The sequence below is a fragment of the Dinoponera quadriceps genome, unplaced genomic scaffold, assembly GCF_001313825.1.
Source record: "Dinoponera quadriceps isolate SergipeBrazil2010 unplaced genomic scaffold, ASM131382v1 scaffold2364, whole genome shotgun sequence".
In the NCBI taxonomy this organism is placed as follows: domain Eukaryota; kingdom Metazoa; phylum Arthropoda; class Insecta; order Hymenoptera; family Formicidae; genus Dinoponera; species Dinoponera quadriceps.
Genome location: NW_014556401.1, coordinates 20,540 through 36,896, shown reverse-complemented (window position 1 = coordinate 36,896; position 16,357 = coordinate 20,540). Strand labels below are relative to the sequence as shown.

Genomic DNA, 16,357 nt, shown 5'->3' with positions numbered 1-16,357 from the left:
TTACACTTAAACATATGCTCTACGATTATTTAAAAAAAAAACGTACACACTTGCCCATCGTATTTATACGATACCCGCTCTCCAGCACAAATCTACTAAATACATACTTTTACGTGATCCGCGCTCTAGTGACAAATTGCAAAAAACGTAAAAGTACGTTTCCCGCATGCAATGTGTTAATAAATAACATATAAGGCATAAAAAAACCACCAATCAGATTCCTTCATTTCTTTAAGATTCTGATTGATAGATTCTTTCATACTTTACGCGTCATGACTAACGGCTTATTGTAAAAAGCTTATTTACGCAAAAACCTTAAGAGCTAGAAGTTTATTAGCTACCGTCGATCTTTGCCGGCAAGCGTTCCTATATACAGAAGACATATGTCGGTATTTGTAGTCGGATGTTATATATAAGGTCGTTTTAAGTTTACTTTCAGATACAGTAAAAGTTCCTTATTCGCGGGGGATATGTTCCATAAATTTGCCGCGAATACAGAAACCGTGGATATGGAATGGTAATTTGTATAGAATTATAGGGGATACGTTCCATGGTTCCAAGATATAAAAAAAATATCAGAATAAAATAAATTTAATAAGTGATTTTTAACAATATCTGTTACTAATTATTGTCAGGCTTAGGCAAGGGTTTAAAGAACTTAGTAATTTTTTCTTGTTTTGCCGCTTTTAAAAAAGGTTTTTTAATTCAGATTGATATTCAGCTGTGGCATTCATAATTTGCCTTTTAAATATGAGACTTCTTTCCATAGACGGATCAATTTTCATAAAAAAATCACAAAGCTCATTTGCCATCCGTAAGCCTTCACTCAGATTTTTCAAGTTAACACATTGACTGCCGTGGGGACTACCGGTGGCCGGCGCTCGACTTGGCTACAACGCCATGGGGACCACCGGTGACGGGCGACGCGACAAATAGTAAAAATACATAATTAGAGTAAATATCGATACTGATAAATTTTTTAATAATACCATTGTTACTCTAATGGTTTGAAGAAATTAATGCCATACAGAACATGCAAAAATAATTTTATTAATACAAGGAGAATATACATATTATTTTTTTTCCACACTGCGATGAGTTACATTGAAACACTGTAGGCAAAGAAAAGGTGAACCAAAACAGTCGGCACAATATGTAGCCACTTTTTAATGCAATTCTTTGCTCTTATTCTCCCTAGCTGTTTTGAATTTTTTTCGTAGCACACTTTGCAAAATCGCCTTACACTTCCTGGTTTCTTTTTAACTCGTGATGAGGTTTTTTCTGTACGTAATTGCTTGATAAAATGCAATCTTCATCATCAGAACATTTCACTAAATATCGCTAACTTCATCCTAAAATCGCAAAAATTGTCTACAGCGCCTCACCGGTGACCCCCACCACGAAATATGCATTAAACACGATTATATAACTCACCTTATCTGCTGTAAATAATATTTCAACATAATATACATCGCATAATAAGAAATTCATGTTGGCGCCATGGGCAAACCACGTAAAATGCACGCGGCAGTCAACGTGTTAAAGACCACCTTTTCAGAACTCGTTGAAGCCTCTTCTTCAATGGGATGCGGAGTTAACATTTCCTCTAAGTCGGTTTCTGTCAAATCTTCATCTTGCGATTCAAGCAACTCTTGAATGTCATTTGATTCTATCTGTTCAAAGTCATCTCATCCTATTCCATTCGCAACTTCAGCAATGTTTGCAGTTAAAGTTTGAATTTGCACGGATTCTTCATCATTTTCGACAGTCAGAACGGGCTACAGTTTTTTCCAGCACGATTTCAATGTCTCTGGCTTCAGTTCTCCCAACGATTCTTTTATGTTAACAATGCATTTCGCTATGTCAAATTTTTTCCAACATTGCATAACGTTCATATCAGGATCGACTTCCATGGCGTCCAGTATGATTTTGAAGGTTCGCTTAATGTAATAAAGCTTAAAGGCCTGGATTATTCCTTGATCCATGGGTTGAAGTAAAGCCGTCGTATTAGGTGACAAAAATATCACCTTTACATTTGGATACCGATTATATACCGATTGGATCCGCGAATAAAGAAATTTTTAGCTGCGAATACAGGAACTGTGTCGCAATTTTTTTAACCCGCGAATAGTGAAAACGCGAATAAGGAAACTTTCACTGTACTGTATGGCTCATTTCATTGGCTGTGAACATCTGAAGATGAACTTAAGGTCTTAAATATAAGATCTAATTATGAATACCGTCTATAGACCGGGTATATAATAGGTGTAGCCTCAAACCGTAAGAAATTGACTAATTCCAATCGATTATTCTTTTCATATTCGATTGTGATTAGTTTCTTAAGGTTCGTTTCTTAAGGTTACATTTATTTCTACGCTTATTGAAGATCCGACTATCGAAACTTCGAAAAACTTATTGCACATTCTACTTCTAAAGAGAATTATTTATCACATTTCTTATATTTTGTTCAACCAAAGATAAAATAATTTTGAATGATTTAACTTTATATGATAAGACTATTATATAAACACACACACACACACACACGCACACGCACACACACACACACACAAAGTATTTGATTTAACTTCGGAGTTAATTCCGTACTGTTTCCGTATATATGTCGCAGGGAAATGATGAAAATGGAGATTTCATCAAATCTCCATTTTCTACCTTAGGGATTTGATGAAATCTTCATTTTTATCATTTCTCTGCTACATATACATGAACACCACGCTCACCGTGTCGTCATTTCCGCTGCGCAAAACCGAATGAACAACAACGATAATTTTGCCGTACATCGGAGTAAAACAGCGCGAAACAGCCAGGACGTGTAATAAAATAACCATGAAATAATTGAGGCAAAATATTACAATTTTGCAATCTACTCGACATAGGGACGCTCAAAGCGAACATCCCTACGCTTGCTATCTGCCGCGGAGTTGAATTTGTACATCTCGATTCAACAGCGTCAACGCGCAAGACAGGGGGGGAAAAGTTTTTAATTGAGATTCTCCAAGTTGAGCTGGAATGAAGGTGGATAAAAATCCGCTCGGAAGTGCCGGGGAATCAGTAACGATTTTGAATAATCAAGAAGGAGGGTAAACTCGATCGTTTATCCGGTGCCGTATTTTCAAGCGTTATTCGAAGATAGAACGCGGAAAATTTATCACAGAAAATAAATATGCATGCATACGTGTATGTGCAGAATTAAGAGAGAATACGACGGGAGGAAAAATAGACGCTGAACGAGCGGGACAAGGAGCCCTCAGAAGCGCGAGCAGAAAGTAATACGACAGTTGATCGCCGCGTTATAATGGCGTTACGCTAATCGCGTGCATCATCTGACTAGACGCTTTACGCCGCGGCGTTCTCGCTTTTACAGTGTCATTCACACAGTTGAACGAAACAATAGCAACCGCCTCGTGTTGGACGCGCGCAACAGTCGATCCATTTAATGGCTCTGCTCCCGTTTTAACATGTAATGTCGTCGCGCTGAAACATGGAAATACCGAATGCATTGACTCGCCGCGGCGACACGCATCGCCCATCGCGTCTCTCAAAACCGATCCTGTTTTTCTTTCATTTCCCCTCTCTTCCCCTCCTACGCTTTCCTTTTTCCTTTTTATCCCCCTTCCTTCGCCGAAAATTTCCCGCGTATATTTTCGATATATACCGGATACGTCTCTTTGTTATTCACTCGGAAATATACGTTTCGACACATTATTTTAATGCGTTTGAACCGAGCCGCGGAGATAACGCGGCGGGGCTGCAAAGCGATACAAAGTATCTCGCGTGGATTATCGTTTCCTCGTTCAAGTATGCGAACGCTCGCGTTTTCAACCGAATTATACCGTTCTATCAGGCTGCGATTGTACCATTATTTATTCCGGAGCGAAATTCGCGGTAATCTTCCGCTCATTGAAAACGTGTCGTTTCAAAACTGGAATATTGCCGATAAAAACACGCAATAAAGAGAATCGTTGATCGGGACTGGCGTAAATATGAAAAAATATCTTTAAAAGCCCGGACAGGTGCGGCAACGTGACACGTGTAACGACCGCAAAGAGGTGTGCGGGTTATTAGATTATCTTAGCAAACGCTTTAAAACAATGGGGCAGCGGCTGAATTTTACCGTCAACGAGCGTGTACACGCGTGGAAAAATTGTTTTACGTCGCGTTAGATTTCGCTCTGCTTGTAAAAGTAGAATATCGAATCGTCATTTCGAATGATTCATCATGAAAATCGATATTTCCAGCAAGTATAACCGGACGTGACATTAGCTTTGTATGTTGTATGTAATATGCATGTCTAAGCGCAGCTTCAACTTTGACTTATGATCGGGTCATTTGAATAATATGAACGTGACTTATGTTAATGTGTATAAGTCGTCAACTTTAAGTCGGATAATATATATGTTAATCCGACGACTCGCGACATTTTTTTTTCGATTTTCTCAACTCGTCGATTTTCTCACCGCTGCGCCACACAGTGGCGGATTCCAGCGAATCCTAATTAAAATCTCTCCTAGTATAAATAGCGAGAGAAAGCAGCCAAAATGCTATTTACAGATAATAGAGAAGATTTTACTTCTAATCTTAGTTAATATTTCACTTTCGATTATAACATTTATTAGGGGATTGCATTATTCGTGCCGTTTTTTTTTTTACTTGGAATATTTATTATTTTCATAATATGTCACAATCGGACATCAATAAAAGTGATCACCATCGTTCTCGACTACTTTTTGCTATTTTTCTAGTAAAAGCTGGGTCCCTCGTCGAAAGAAAAATTTGTCTTTTGAGGCGGTCCAATCTTCGACTCATTGTCGGAGTTCGCTGAGGTTGGCGAAGTCCATATCTTCCAGGACGTGTTGAGAGGAACAGGTGAAAATCGGAAGAAAAAAGATTGGGGGAATATGCTGGATGCGGAAGAACTTCCCATTCCAGGTCTATCAATGTTTCTTCAACCGTTTTTGCCACATGCGGCCTAGCGTTGTCATGTTGATCACTTTCCGCCTATTACTGGCTATTGACAGGCATGTAGCCGCCTCGAAACGGTTGATTTGTCGACTCCGAGAGCTACTTACAACTCTTTCAGCAGCTGTGCCCGATTTTCATCCAATAACTCCTGCAGTTCCTCGTCGTCAAATTTTTTCGGCTGCTCTGAGCGTTTCTTGTCTTGAACTTCAATAGGTCTGTTCGTTTTCGCTGCACCGCTGAACTAGTGCAATAAGTTGAAGCGAGACAAGTATATGTTTTTTCACTTCAACTTATTGCACTAGTTCAGTGGTGCAGCGAAAACGAACAGACCTAATATCACCTTCTTTAAAACGTTGCATCCAAACGACCTTTGTTGACTGGATGTTATTTACAAATGACATGTATAATTTAATAATAACATAATTTTAATGTACATAATTTGCACTTTTCAGGTTTTGGCTAGAATTTCATTGAAATTCGCTGCTGTATGCCTATCGACGTAAAGCTATCGACTTCGCCACGGTCGGTCCGCGCGATGCGGTCGAAGTTTGGAGCGATCTTCAAGTGAAAATTAGAAAAATTTTTTTCAAGGTTAACCTCAGTAAAGAAATATAAATATGGTAAAAACAATAAAATTGTGCAAAATGTATTAATATTAACACATTAACGGCGGGCGATCTCGACGAAAGTATGCTAGGTAGCGCGGCGGCCGCCCGCCTCGTTTTTCGGCCTAGAGCAGGCGATATTTTGTGTGATCATAAAAACTTTAAGGTACAGTCGAGCTAAATCGTATTACTACGACTCCCGTCTTTAAGCCGCAGTCGAGCTAAATCGTATTACTACGACTCCCGCCTTTAAGCCGCAGTCGAGATAAATCGTAGTACTACGACTCCCGCCCTTAATGTGTTAACATAAACAGACAAGAAAAACGAAAAAGATTGCGCGTCCGCGAAAATTCACACAAATTAAAATTCCTATCGAGAGTTCCGATGGCAAACAAATGACAGTCAATTATGGAGATCTTAGCATTCGTTTTCAATAAATTATTTTTTTTTTCTAATGTGTATCGTTCCAAAAAATGTAAAACTACTGTCATCAGTTTGCCCAAATTATCGGGGTGGTAGATATTTTAATTTGTATAAATGTTGGCGCGCGTGTAATCTTCTTCCATTTTTCTCGCCTGTTTATCTTAATATTGACACGATTTTATCGTTTCAATATTAAGATAAACAGGCGTTTTATCTTAATATTTTGCACGATTTTATCGTTTCTTTCATATTTTTTTTTACCGAGATTAAGCTAGAAACAAAATGTTTAATTTTCGGACGCTTCAAACTCCACCGACATCAGCGCGACGTTTCTCTTTTCATCTCGCGGCAGCCGCTGCGTTTTCTCCGTATGCGTGCGTGCGTGCATGCCAGGCGACGCTGGAAATGAACCTCGCGCGCATAATATGCAACGATCGCGGCACACATCGATACGTTCCATCGGGCGACTTTTGCGCTCGGCACTTGGCGTTGTTGACTTTCTCACGCAACATTCGAAATTTTCACCTGAATCGCGTGCGCGTCGACAGTCCCCCAGTTCGACGTGGCGCTCGCGTGATTCCGCCCCTTGGCACGACACCGGCCTTTTCCTTTTTGTTAAATAACCGCCGAGCGTATCCGGCCGAGCGGAGAGTCCATCAACCACAAGCCGCCAACTCGACCGCGTGCTTCTCACCCCCGGATCGCCAGATTATTACCGTGGCCCCCGCTAGGTCAAGGATGCTATTCGGCCCTGGATTAGCTTACCGCGAGTTTTATCCTCGCGAATATCCTCGCTGTCGCGCAGGTATTGCGAGCATTCCCGGACAAAAGAAAGCATTGTACAAACAATCCGTACGCGATACCAAAGGGAGCGGTACGGATCGTGTAAATGCGATTTACATGAAACGGCCGATTACATAATAGTCGCGCCACGTTACGTATTGTCCGTCGCAAAATGTCATCGCGATAAACGGTTTATTCGCAAATGCGGACGCACCGTCAGTAAACAGCGGTTCATATAATATATCCCAGGTTGAATCATACTTCCAGCGGAATACGTTCAGTATTTATAACTTGCATCATACAATATTTATAACTGCAACTCGTGGAAAACGCGAACTTGTCGAACAGGCCGCGGAGTGGGGTCACTTATGTATTACCCGCCTATGTGTATGTTTTCGCAGTATCGGATACGCAAGTCACACTTGTCACAGGATTTCGAATTGAGACAGGCGCATGGAATACCTGCTGAACTACATCTACATCTCGCGATACGAGTGGTCTTTTCGTTGGTTTCCTTCAAAGCCGAGGCCTTCGCCTTCCTAAATGGAACGATTATCTCGAAAACGCTAAGCAGACCGAGTGAATTATATTACGCGATCTCGAAGATAGGAGGAAGAAATATAAAATAATTACAGGGGCTCGTAGAACCGGCGACACTCGTGCGGATTTATTATTCGGCGGGATTAAGGCGCGGTGAGACCAAACGAGAGCGTATTTTCAGAAAAAGAGAGAGAAAGGGCGGTTCTCGGGGTGGACATTTTTCTTTTCTTCACTTCAATTTTGTCCCCGGTGAAAGTTCATTTCCTTTAGCCTTGATGTTCCCGGAGGCAGGGGGGGAGGGAGGGGTACAAACGGGGACTGTTGGCTGTATAAGACGCGCGACGTGATGTTATTACTCCCCGATAATGAACAGTCCCAGAGAGGTAACTCGGCGGAGCCGCTCGGAATTCAAGAGGATCATTCCGCCAAATGACGAATCGCTTATCTAGACCCTTTTACTACGGCAGGGCTCTCGGCAGCCTTCGGTCTTTGCAACGCGAGCTGCGAATACGTATTCGCGAAACTAATCGGACAGCCGGGCGTATTTTCGTCGTGCCGCGTTATCGTTATCGTTACGGATCTCGATTACAGTGTAATGAGGATACGGCGACGAGAGTCGGGAGGGATCGCGTTTCGGCGGTGTGAACGTGGCGAAATTTATTTACCTTTGTAATCCGTCGGGCTACGTTCAATTTAACATTACGACCGTCGCTCGCGCCGCGAACGAGTAACACGCTTTTACCGACGCGAATTTCCGCCGCGCCGCGTTATCTGACGTATTCGTTAGCGAAATTACGCGACGTGAATGCGAGACGCGGCCGAAATTAATTTCTATAAATATCTCAGAAATCTCCGGGACAGTACGCGCAACAGGAAGGAACGTAATTGAATTAACGATACGTTCGGTGAGATATATCGCCTTCCCCGTTTTATTCTCTTCTGCATCTCTAAATGAGCCGCGTTTGCTCGGTGATTCATGATGTAAATCGTCCTCGTCAGATGATTCACGATAACCAAAAGCCAGATAATATTGATTGGTAACACGGAATAAAGGAATTAGCTGTCCATATAATACAGCCAAGATTTACCAGAGCTAGTTTTTAGCTATGCATGGAAGCTAAACAGAATTAGAATTAATATATAATTTAATAGAATTATATTATATTATATTATAATAAGATTATATTATAATATATTATAATACGATTTCTAGCTGCGGAAGTTAATTCTTCTCTGTAGATGCGTCTCCCTCTGTCAGACTCCTCGTATAAACAATCACGCGTAAGTTTCGGGAATTCTGAAAGATAAACCGGCCATGAAAATACGATGCCTCTTCCGTAGAACGTAATGTAGAACAGTCCGCGTATTAATGAACAACGTCAATCACTATTATCTTATTAGCGTGAGTTTGCCATCGATCTGTCCTCCCCGAATTTCCCACAGCGCGAAATCCTTCGGGGATGCCGGAAATCGATGGAACGAGGGCTGGAAAGCGCAAGTACGCGCTAGCGAGGAATGATTCGCTGCAATCCGTGACAAAAACGGCGCACGGGAGAAATGCAAAAAGCCCCATAGCTCTCAATACAATATCTCTCAGGAAGTATTTTACGGAAATAAATTCTTTGATAAATAAGACACAGAGCCGATATAGTCTTCCACGGTATCTCGTGCCGACGTTATTCCTCGCGCGGATATGTCGCGCGGGACTCTCATTGCGATTTATGGCACCCCCGAGAGATCAACAAAACGCGACTGTTCTAAACACCGGCGATACCGCGGCGAAACTTTCGAATTCGAGCGATCCAAAGTTGCGACGACACGCCGAAGTTACAACGGCACACTCGCGCGGAACGTTCTCGGGATTCCCGGCGCGACATTCGTGTCAATCGTGTACAACAATACTGGCGTTACTGTAATGGAAGCAGCAACAAGCACGGCCAGAAACGGCGCGAATAGACGCGGTGTGGACGTTAAAATTGCCGAAGAGCTCATGGGATTGTATCACCGCGGTGGTTTCCAAAAGTTGCAATCTGCGCTCGCTCCCCTTCCACTCCGCCCGATAATCCCGCTCTCCGTGGCATTCCGAACAAGAGGCATGTCCTTTTTAACTGAACTACCTGCACTAGTTCAAGAAGTGTACACTGAAGCGTTCTTTTTGACGGGAATAGCTGTTCTTTTTAATAATAGAGAAGTACTCGGTGCTATAGCTCACTGAGCTGGCTGCCTAGATTTCACCTAGGTTTTGAACCAGTACAAAAGACTCCACGAGGCCATTGAACAATTACGTCTTATCATGGAGAAGAAGGGAGGATCTATTAGCTTGGGTGACGGTCTGTGATAGCAGAGAAGGGGGAGTAAAAGTTACGGAAAGCCACATTAGACAGCATAATTTGTAAAATGGATAGCCTGATTATCCACTTTATTTACATTCGGTGAACATTTTTAAGTTTTGACATGGTTTTGTGTTAATAAACAAAATGTTAATTCTTAAATATTTATTCTCTTAAAAACCCTTTTACTAATTAAAATTATAAAATAAAGCAATTAATTTGAGATATTATATATCTAAAAGTTATTTGTATTTTAGAAAAAGAGTATAATAACGGGCAATCTAATAATTATTATTCGCAATATGTTTATAACCATCTTTTGGTTCTGTATAGGCGGAAGGGAGAGAGGTGTTATTCCATACATCACGTAATATTGGAAGAAGGCAAATATTTTATGACAAAGGCAAGGATAAATATTCAAATTTAGCGTGATGTAATTGTTGAATGTCCCACTAATGCTCTCCTATTTCCTATGCATAATAACATTGAAAATGTCTAATTAGGCGCGTTATTTTTCAGTATTTATACTGTTGCTTTGGAATATTGTTGTCGATTCATCAAATTATCAACAGATCACTGTACCGGTTTTTAAATCTTTTTCTGTACACTTGCACTGGCAGAACTCTATGCTGTCATCAACAGTTCGAGTTCAGTTCGGTGCAATCCCAGTTGAGAGAAAAAGAATAAACGTAAAGGGCACTGTGTGAATGCGCTCGCGCTCACCATTGCGTGATAAAATCCGTCCCAATGGTGAAGACCGGCGCGGAAGTGCGATTGACCTCGGTGCCATTCAGGCTGCTTTCGGTGCCGTTCATCTCCATTCCACCAGAAGTGGCAGCCGAGGTGGCAGCAACCTTCGATGCCACTGCGCCCTCTCCTCCTCCTCAGCACCCAGTCACCTCTCGGACATCCTGGAAGCACGCGAGCCATAATAGAAACACATCATTCGAGCATCTCGAGGTGCGTAACGAGTTTCGAGAGACACTCGCGCGTCTTACCGACGTGCATATTTGGAAAACGGGCTATTCTTCGCGACGAAAAATTGATTCGAGACTCGTTGGTTGTGGGAACGTTTAGGCCAACAGGAGCCAACGCAGGATTTGGGACACGATAATTTAATCTGCTGTAGGATAATAGTGTTCAACGGGAAGGCGATACGCGCCGAGGTCTTCTCTCTCGGACTTCCTTAACGTCGCTTTTTCTCCACAGGAAGCCTCGCGAACGTTTGCTGTTATTTATTTTATTTATGCCAATGTTTCTCTCCCCCCCCTCCCCTCCCCTTTGATTCTCGATATCAAGAGTCTTCGCGATTAAACGTCGATAAGCCTTCCCTTTTTATCTTTTGTTTACTTGTCCTACGTATTTCTTTATCGAAGCAAACGAGTCGGTTAACAAATGCAGAAAAAGCCGCGAATGCGAAAAATGAGACTTCCTATCCTGGCACGTAATAACGATTGAGAATTATTGTTGCAAATAGAATTGCGCAGCAAGCAGGCTTAAGTCTGACTGCTATTAAACACGAATTAAGATAACTCGAAGTGCTGCTGTCGATAATAGATATCTTACAAATTGCTGAGATGGAATTGCCAAGGTCAAGCAAATAAAACGCAAAAACTTTGCGTGTGGCACGACGGGTCGCGCTTTATATTTATGGTTACGTCTCAGAAAAAGTGGCCATTGTAGAGGCTTAACCCTGACGCTACAAGCGTACGCCTCCCAAACGTATTTCCACAGTTTCCTTCTTTCCCTTCTTCTTCCAGCAACTACGGTCGCCGAATCACGCGTGTATTCTTCCGCTGATCAATTGGCCTCAAAACTAGGTCAGTGGCGGACCTAACAAAATTGCTTACCTTATAGATAATTCATACCTCGAGCGATAAGCGTTGATTTTTTATGTCAATAATTGAGATCAAAACGACAGAAAGTCAAATCGTAAAAAGTCAAAGAATAAATCAAGTCAGAAATATGGTATAAAATAATTGGTATAAAATCGGCCAGTCTGTGCTATATTAATGTATATATTATCGTCATGCTAAAGGATTGATAATTTCATAATTTTATGTAGACAGAAACGCGAGAATAGCTCGCTTAAAGAATTCTAGTGAAATTCTGGCACTTCGATATCCCCTTAAGTATAACGCTGCTTGTAAAAAAAATATAAAAGAAAGGGGGAAAGAGAAAATGCCGTCGATAGAAGGCATCTGTCGTCGCTTAATTGCTCGCGTGTGACCCCACGAATAAATTTCTATGTCTATAATTTAAAGGTACATATATACTTCATTTCGACTCGTCGCTGTAACGCGAGCTACGACACGATAAAATTGATTGTGACCTCCGGCGCGAGATGTATCGCGTTTTCCCCCCGATTACGAATATAATGTGAATTTTTTCGCGAACGCAATAGGAATTACCTTATAATACAGAATTATGCGAGCTGACTCGACTGAACTGCCACATAAGCTCTCGTTCCGCGGCTGTACCTCATGTAATACATATTAAGATCCTATAAAAAAGGGGGAGGAAAAAAATTAATTTCTCCCAGTCATGCCTCGTGTATTCGGTCAATGGTATTCCGACGTCAATCGTATGACGATATTATCACACGTCGCCAATGCGGACCCGATGATGTTAATGCCGCCGAAAGGCGAGCGCGGTAATACTCGTTCGCAATTCGTTCAAATCTATTAAGGCCTTTACGCGTGACTAAATTGATAACCGGCAGGTTATCAATTTGCTGAACTCTTTGACTCGGTCTAGGTGTTGATTCCAGACGCTTCTTGGTTCGAAACGCGCGTCGTTCTCGTTATTAAACGTATATATAAGAACATTATAAAATTTCAGGATTTACCATCAAAGCCTTTCCGTGAGAATAGACAAACTACGTTAATATGTTTTAAGTTTATGAACATTTTATAATCGCTAAATAATTGCGCGTTCGTGGTATCGGGGACATTTTGGAAATATTCAGTTTCTCGCGCCCGCAACTGCACGAGCTAGTCGCGACCAGGTCTGCGAAATTAATAATAACAGCGTCGCGATTCTGTGCATTTTTTATGTTTTTTAAATTCGTGAAAAATTCGAGTTGTATGATTGTGGAAAAGCGCACGTTGGAGGCGCGACCGTACTAACGTGCGTCGAAGTGAAAGAAAAAATTTCTCGCACAAGATCGCCCGAACCTTCGGCTGATTGCACGCGGATATAAATTTAGAAATAATGTAACGCATTCCTACGCCCGTCAAACCTATATCATTTCTGAGTCTGTTGCATATGAATTTTCGTTGAATTCTAATCGGGAGGTCAAACGCGCTGCTTGTCGCGTTACGTTTACGTGTTAACGCCGTAATACGTCGGCGAAAGCCCGGCATTAGCTGTGCAAAGTCTTCGTCAAAGAGCGCCGGCATCGTAATTACATTTCATACTTGGCAATTTTCCCCTTTGCCGGCCCGTTGTTTAAAGATGACGAGCGACGCGCCCGATTGCCGCCGCGCTGCGAGATTCATTATCGCTATCCCCCGCCGATTTTCTACCCCGGCGAAACGCGGCTCATTCGTTTGTACACACACGCGTATGTAAACGCGATCGATGGCGTTACATATTTTCCGTATAGTAACGCAATTCAACGGAGTGTACGTTGCAACGCAGCCCGATACATATTTATGAGTTTGGAGAAGTGACACGCAATATTTATCAGATTGACAAGCACTTCTTTCAGCACATTATTTTCTTCGTTCCGTGATCAGTGATAACGTATCTGTATGATAATATCGTTATCTCTCGACAATCTCGCGACGACGACAACGACGACGATGAGTGCAAGAGACGCTCCCTGAAAACGTTCGTTTCTTCCCAATGTAAGAACCGCTAATGCGTTTATCGATTTGCCAACGGGAGAAAATATGACAAACTTTACGCAGGACGCAGTCGAGTAGACCTTAAAGGCTGTGGAATAGAAAAACGCAATAAGACTCAGGCAGTAAGGAAGTTGGCCAACCAATCATCAAATATATTTCTTTAGGTTTACATACTCCAAAAGACGATCAAAGTGACGACAAGTTTGGCCTTAAGCATTTAAATTTGTCGAAATTTACTAACTACTTCTGCTTAAAAAACAAGCTCAAACTTATCGTCACTTCCCGAGTTGAAATTTTGGTTCCACATTAAATCTTCAAGTGGAGAAGACGGAAATAACTTCTCATTTGTAGCATCAAAGGAGCACCAATAGTGCTTTTTTAACGCTACTAAAGGGAATTTAGACCTCTCGGGGGGAATTTTAAATTCTACATTGAGTCTTCAAGTAGAGAGAATGAAAGTAACTTCGCATTTGTAGCATCAAAGAGAGTACAATAGAAGACTTTTGAAGACTTAATGCAGAATTAAATAGATTTAACGTATAACTGAAATTTCAGGCTTGTTTGGCTACACAGATATACGCTACGCATGTGGTAGTGGCATCTCGACAGTGATGGAGATTCCCACGTCCCATGCTCAGTGAACCCTTAGATCTGATTGGTATATACTTTTGGATTTGGAAGTACAAACAAATCACAACTGAAAAGAAACGAATGAACAACGAGCGCCAAAGCGAACATTCGAATATTCGCTTTCGATGTTCGTTCGCTTTTCGTTCGTTAGGTATTTACGCACCTTGACAGCGCGCAGTCAGTAACGCGTCGAAAACGGAAAGAATATTTCATGCAAACGAAACCGATCGAACCGATATGCGGCTGCATAAAAGAAAGAAATTTATCTCCGTCGCTTAACGAGAACCCAATTAGCATGAGCTATTATTACATTATCCTAGAATATCAGAGATCCCTTCCTGTCCCTCTTTCTTTTTTCTCTCTCTGTCTCTCTCTTTCTCTCTCTCTTCTGCTCATGAAATGAAAGCTCGGCGTCTCTTCAGCCGGTAACACATTGGTGGTAACTGTAACATATTTTATTCCGGTCTAGATTATAAAGCGCGCATAAATGCATTACTACGGAAAATGAGATATTACGTTGAAGTCTCCCGACGTGTATTATGTTTAATAAAAGAAATCTGCACACGCGCACGCATCACGCGCCCGCAAATGGAACGCGTGTGATATACGTCCCAAATTTAGATGTAACCTTAGCATATTCGGTACCCAGATCCCAGATAGTTAAAATAATTAAAGGATTGCGTGCGCGGGGCACATTTTTCAGAGGACGACACCGCCAGCCATTTGTCCCCGACGTGGAAATCGCACAGATCATACTTCCTCGTTCACTAATCCCAGATATCAAGATGTAGACAGCGTGCACGTTATCTCGCCCTTGAGTGAAAACAAAAAACTAGCCCGGTAATTATACGGGGCATACGTAGATAGCCACATCCGCGCCGCTCTATTTGAATAATTGCCTAATGTTATGCGTGCATTGGTGTAGTTGACGTAGTCTCGATCCCGTTATCTTTCTCGTGGGTTGGTCCCGCACTTCACGAGTTACCGGGGAGTTAGCTTTTTATTTAACTTAGCCTGGCTAATTAATTTAGCCCGGCTAAATACGAATAAGAGTAACGTCGCTCACGTGAAGCGAGCGACGCGCGCGACGGGTTAAATTGGTGGAACGCTCGACACGGCGAGCGAGAGAGCGAGCGAGTGAGTGAGCAAACATTAGACTGGAATCTCGGATGCGCCCCCTTTACATTGTCGCGAAACATTTGCTCGGCAGGATCGCGGAATTACGATTACAAGCGGTTACGCCATTCCGCGGGACCGGAGATCGGCCGTGACACATTTTATCGTTCTCATCTTCTCCGGGGCTTCTGTCCCGCCGAACGCTCGTTCTCGCCGGCGCGGAGGGAGGATAAATTTGGACGAGGAACGAGTAACGCGCTACCTCGAGCTTTATCAGTCCGCAAATTTATGCAATCTCCCAGCCCTCCCCCACCCTCTCCGGCAGCCTCCCTTTCTTTCATCTTACAGGCGTGAACGCTTTGTTTCCGCCCACTTCCCGACTTCCCTGTTCGCCGTGATTTCCACACGGTGGCGAGAAATATAGCGAAACTTTCCCGTCAATCCTGTTTCCTCGTGCTTATCGCCGTGGAGTCGCGCGCGCGAGAAAGAGAGAGGGAGGGAGAGAGCGCTCGCATTCATTCACTCGTGCGGATAGGAATCGGCGATATTTTCTTTTTTTCCTTTTCCAAGCATTACTACGCGCGGTGATTTCGCCGGCGGTTTTCCATTCGGCAGATTCGCAGCACCGGCCGCGGCTCGCGCACGCAACAGCAAGCGTGGGAGATGCTTGGCGCACGGAACAGAAAAAGGGGGAATCACAGAAACGAGGCCGAAGGTGGAGATTGCGTCGTATTTTCGCGTTGCCGAATGCTCGAGGGGAAGAAACGAGGTGAAATTGCGACTCGCTCACCCTCTCTCTCTCTCTCTCTCTTTCCCTCTTTCTCTCATTTGGAGGAAACGCGCGTGACGAGACATCGCGATTGACATTTGCTCGCGAATGGCCTACTTCTCTTCGATATCGCTCGAAAAAAAAAAAGAAGAAACTTCAATCCGCATAAACACGTTACACACTGAAGTAGACAATTTTCAGGTGTAAACAGCTTCTCGTCCAGAGGAGTGGGAGGGGGCGGTTCTTTCTTATATTCGTCTTCAAGAAAGCAGCCGGACCACTCGAGAACGCGCGGCACTGCAACTCGTGACTTATTTCCGTAACGAA

General features: G+C 42.6%; 2 protein-coding genes across 2 annotated transcripts in view; one reads left to right on the top strand and one right to left on the bottom strand.

Annotated features, from left to right (window-relative positions):
* LOC106747296 (acyl-CoA Delta(11) desaturase-like) overlaps positions 1–16,357 on the top strand; it is a gene marked incomplete at its 3' end in the record, with an annotated part of 38,103 nt that overhangs the window by 1,211 nt on the left and 20,535 nt on the right. The window lies entirely within an intron of this gene.
* LOC106747298 overlaps positions 1–16,357 on the bottom strand; it is a 51,369-nt gene that overhangs the window by 20,834 nt on the left and 14,178 nt on the right. Inside the window, exon 2 of the mRNA XM_014624693.1 lies at positions 10,388–10,575. Within this exon, the coding sequence (XP_014480179.1) occupies positions 10,388–10,485 (98 nt within the window). The 5' untranslated portion in view covers positions 10,486–10,575. The remainder of the gene's footprint in view (positions 1–10,387; positions 10,576–16,357) is intronic.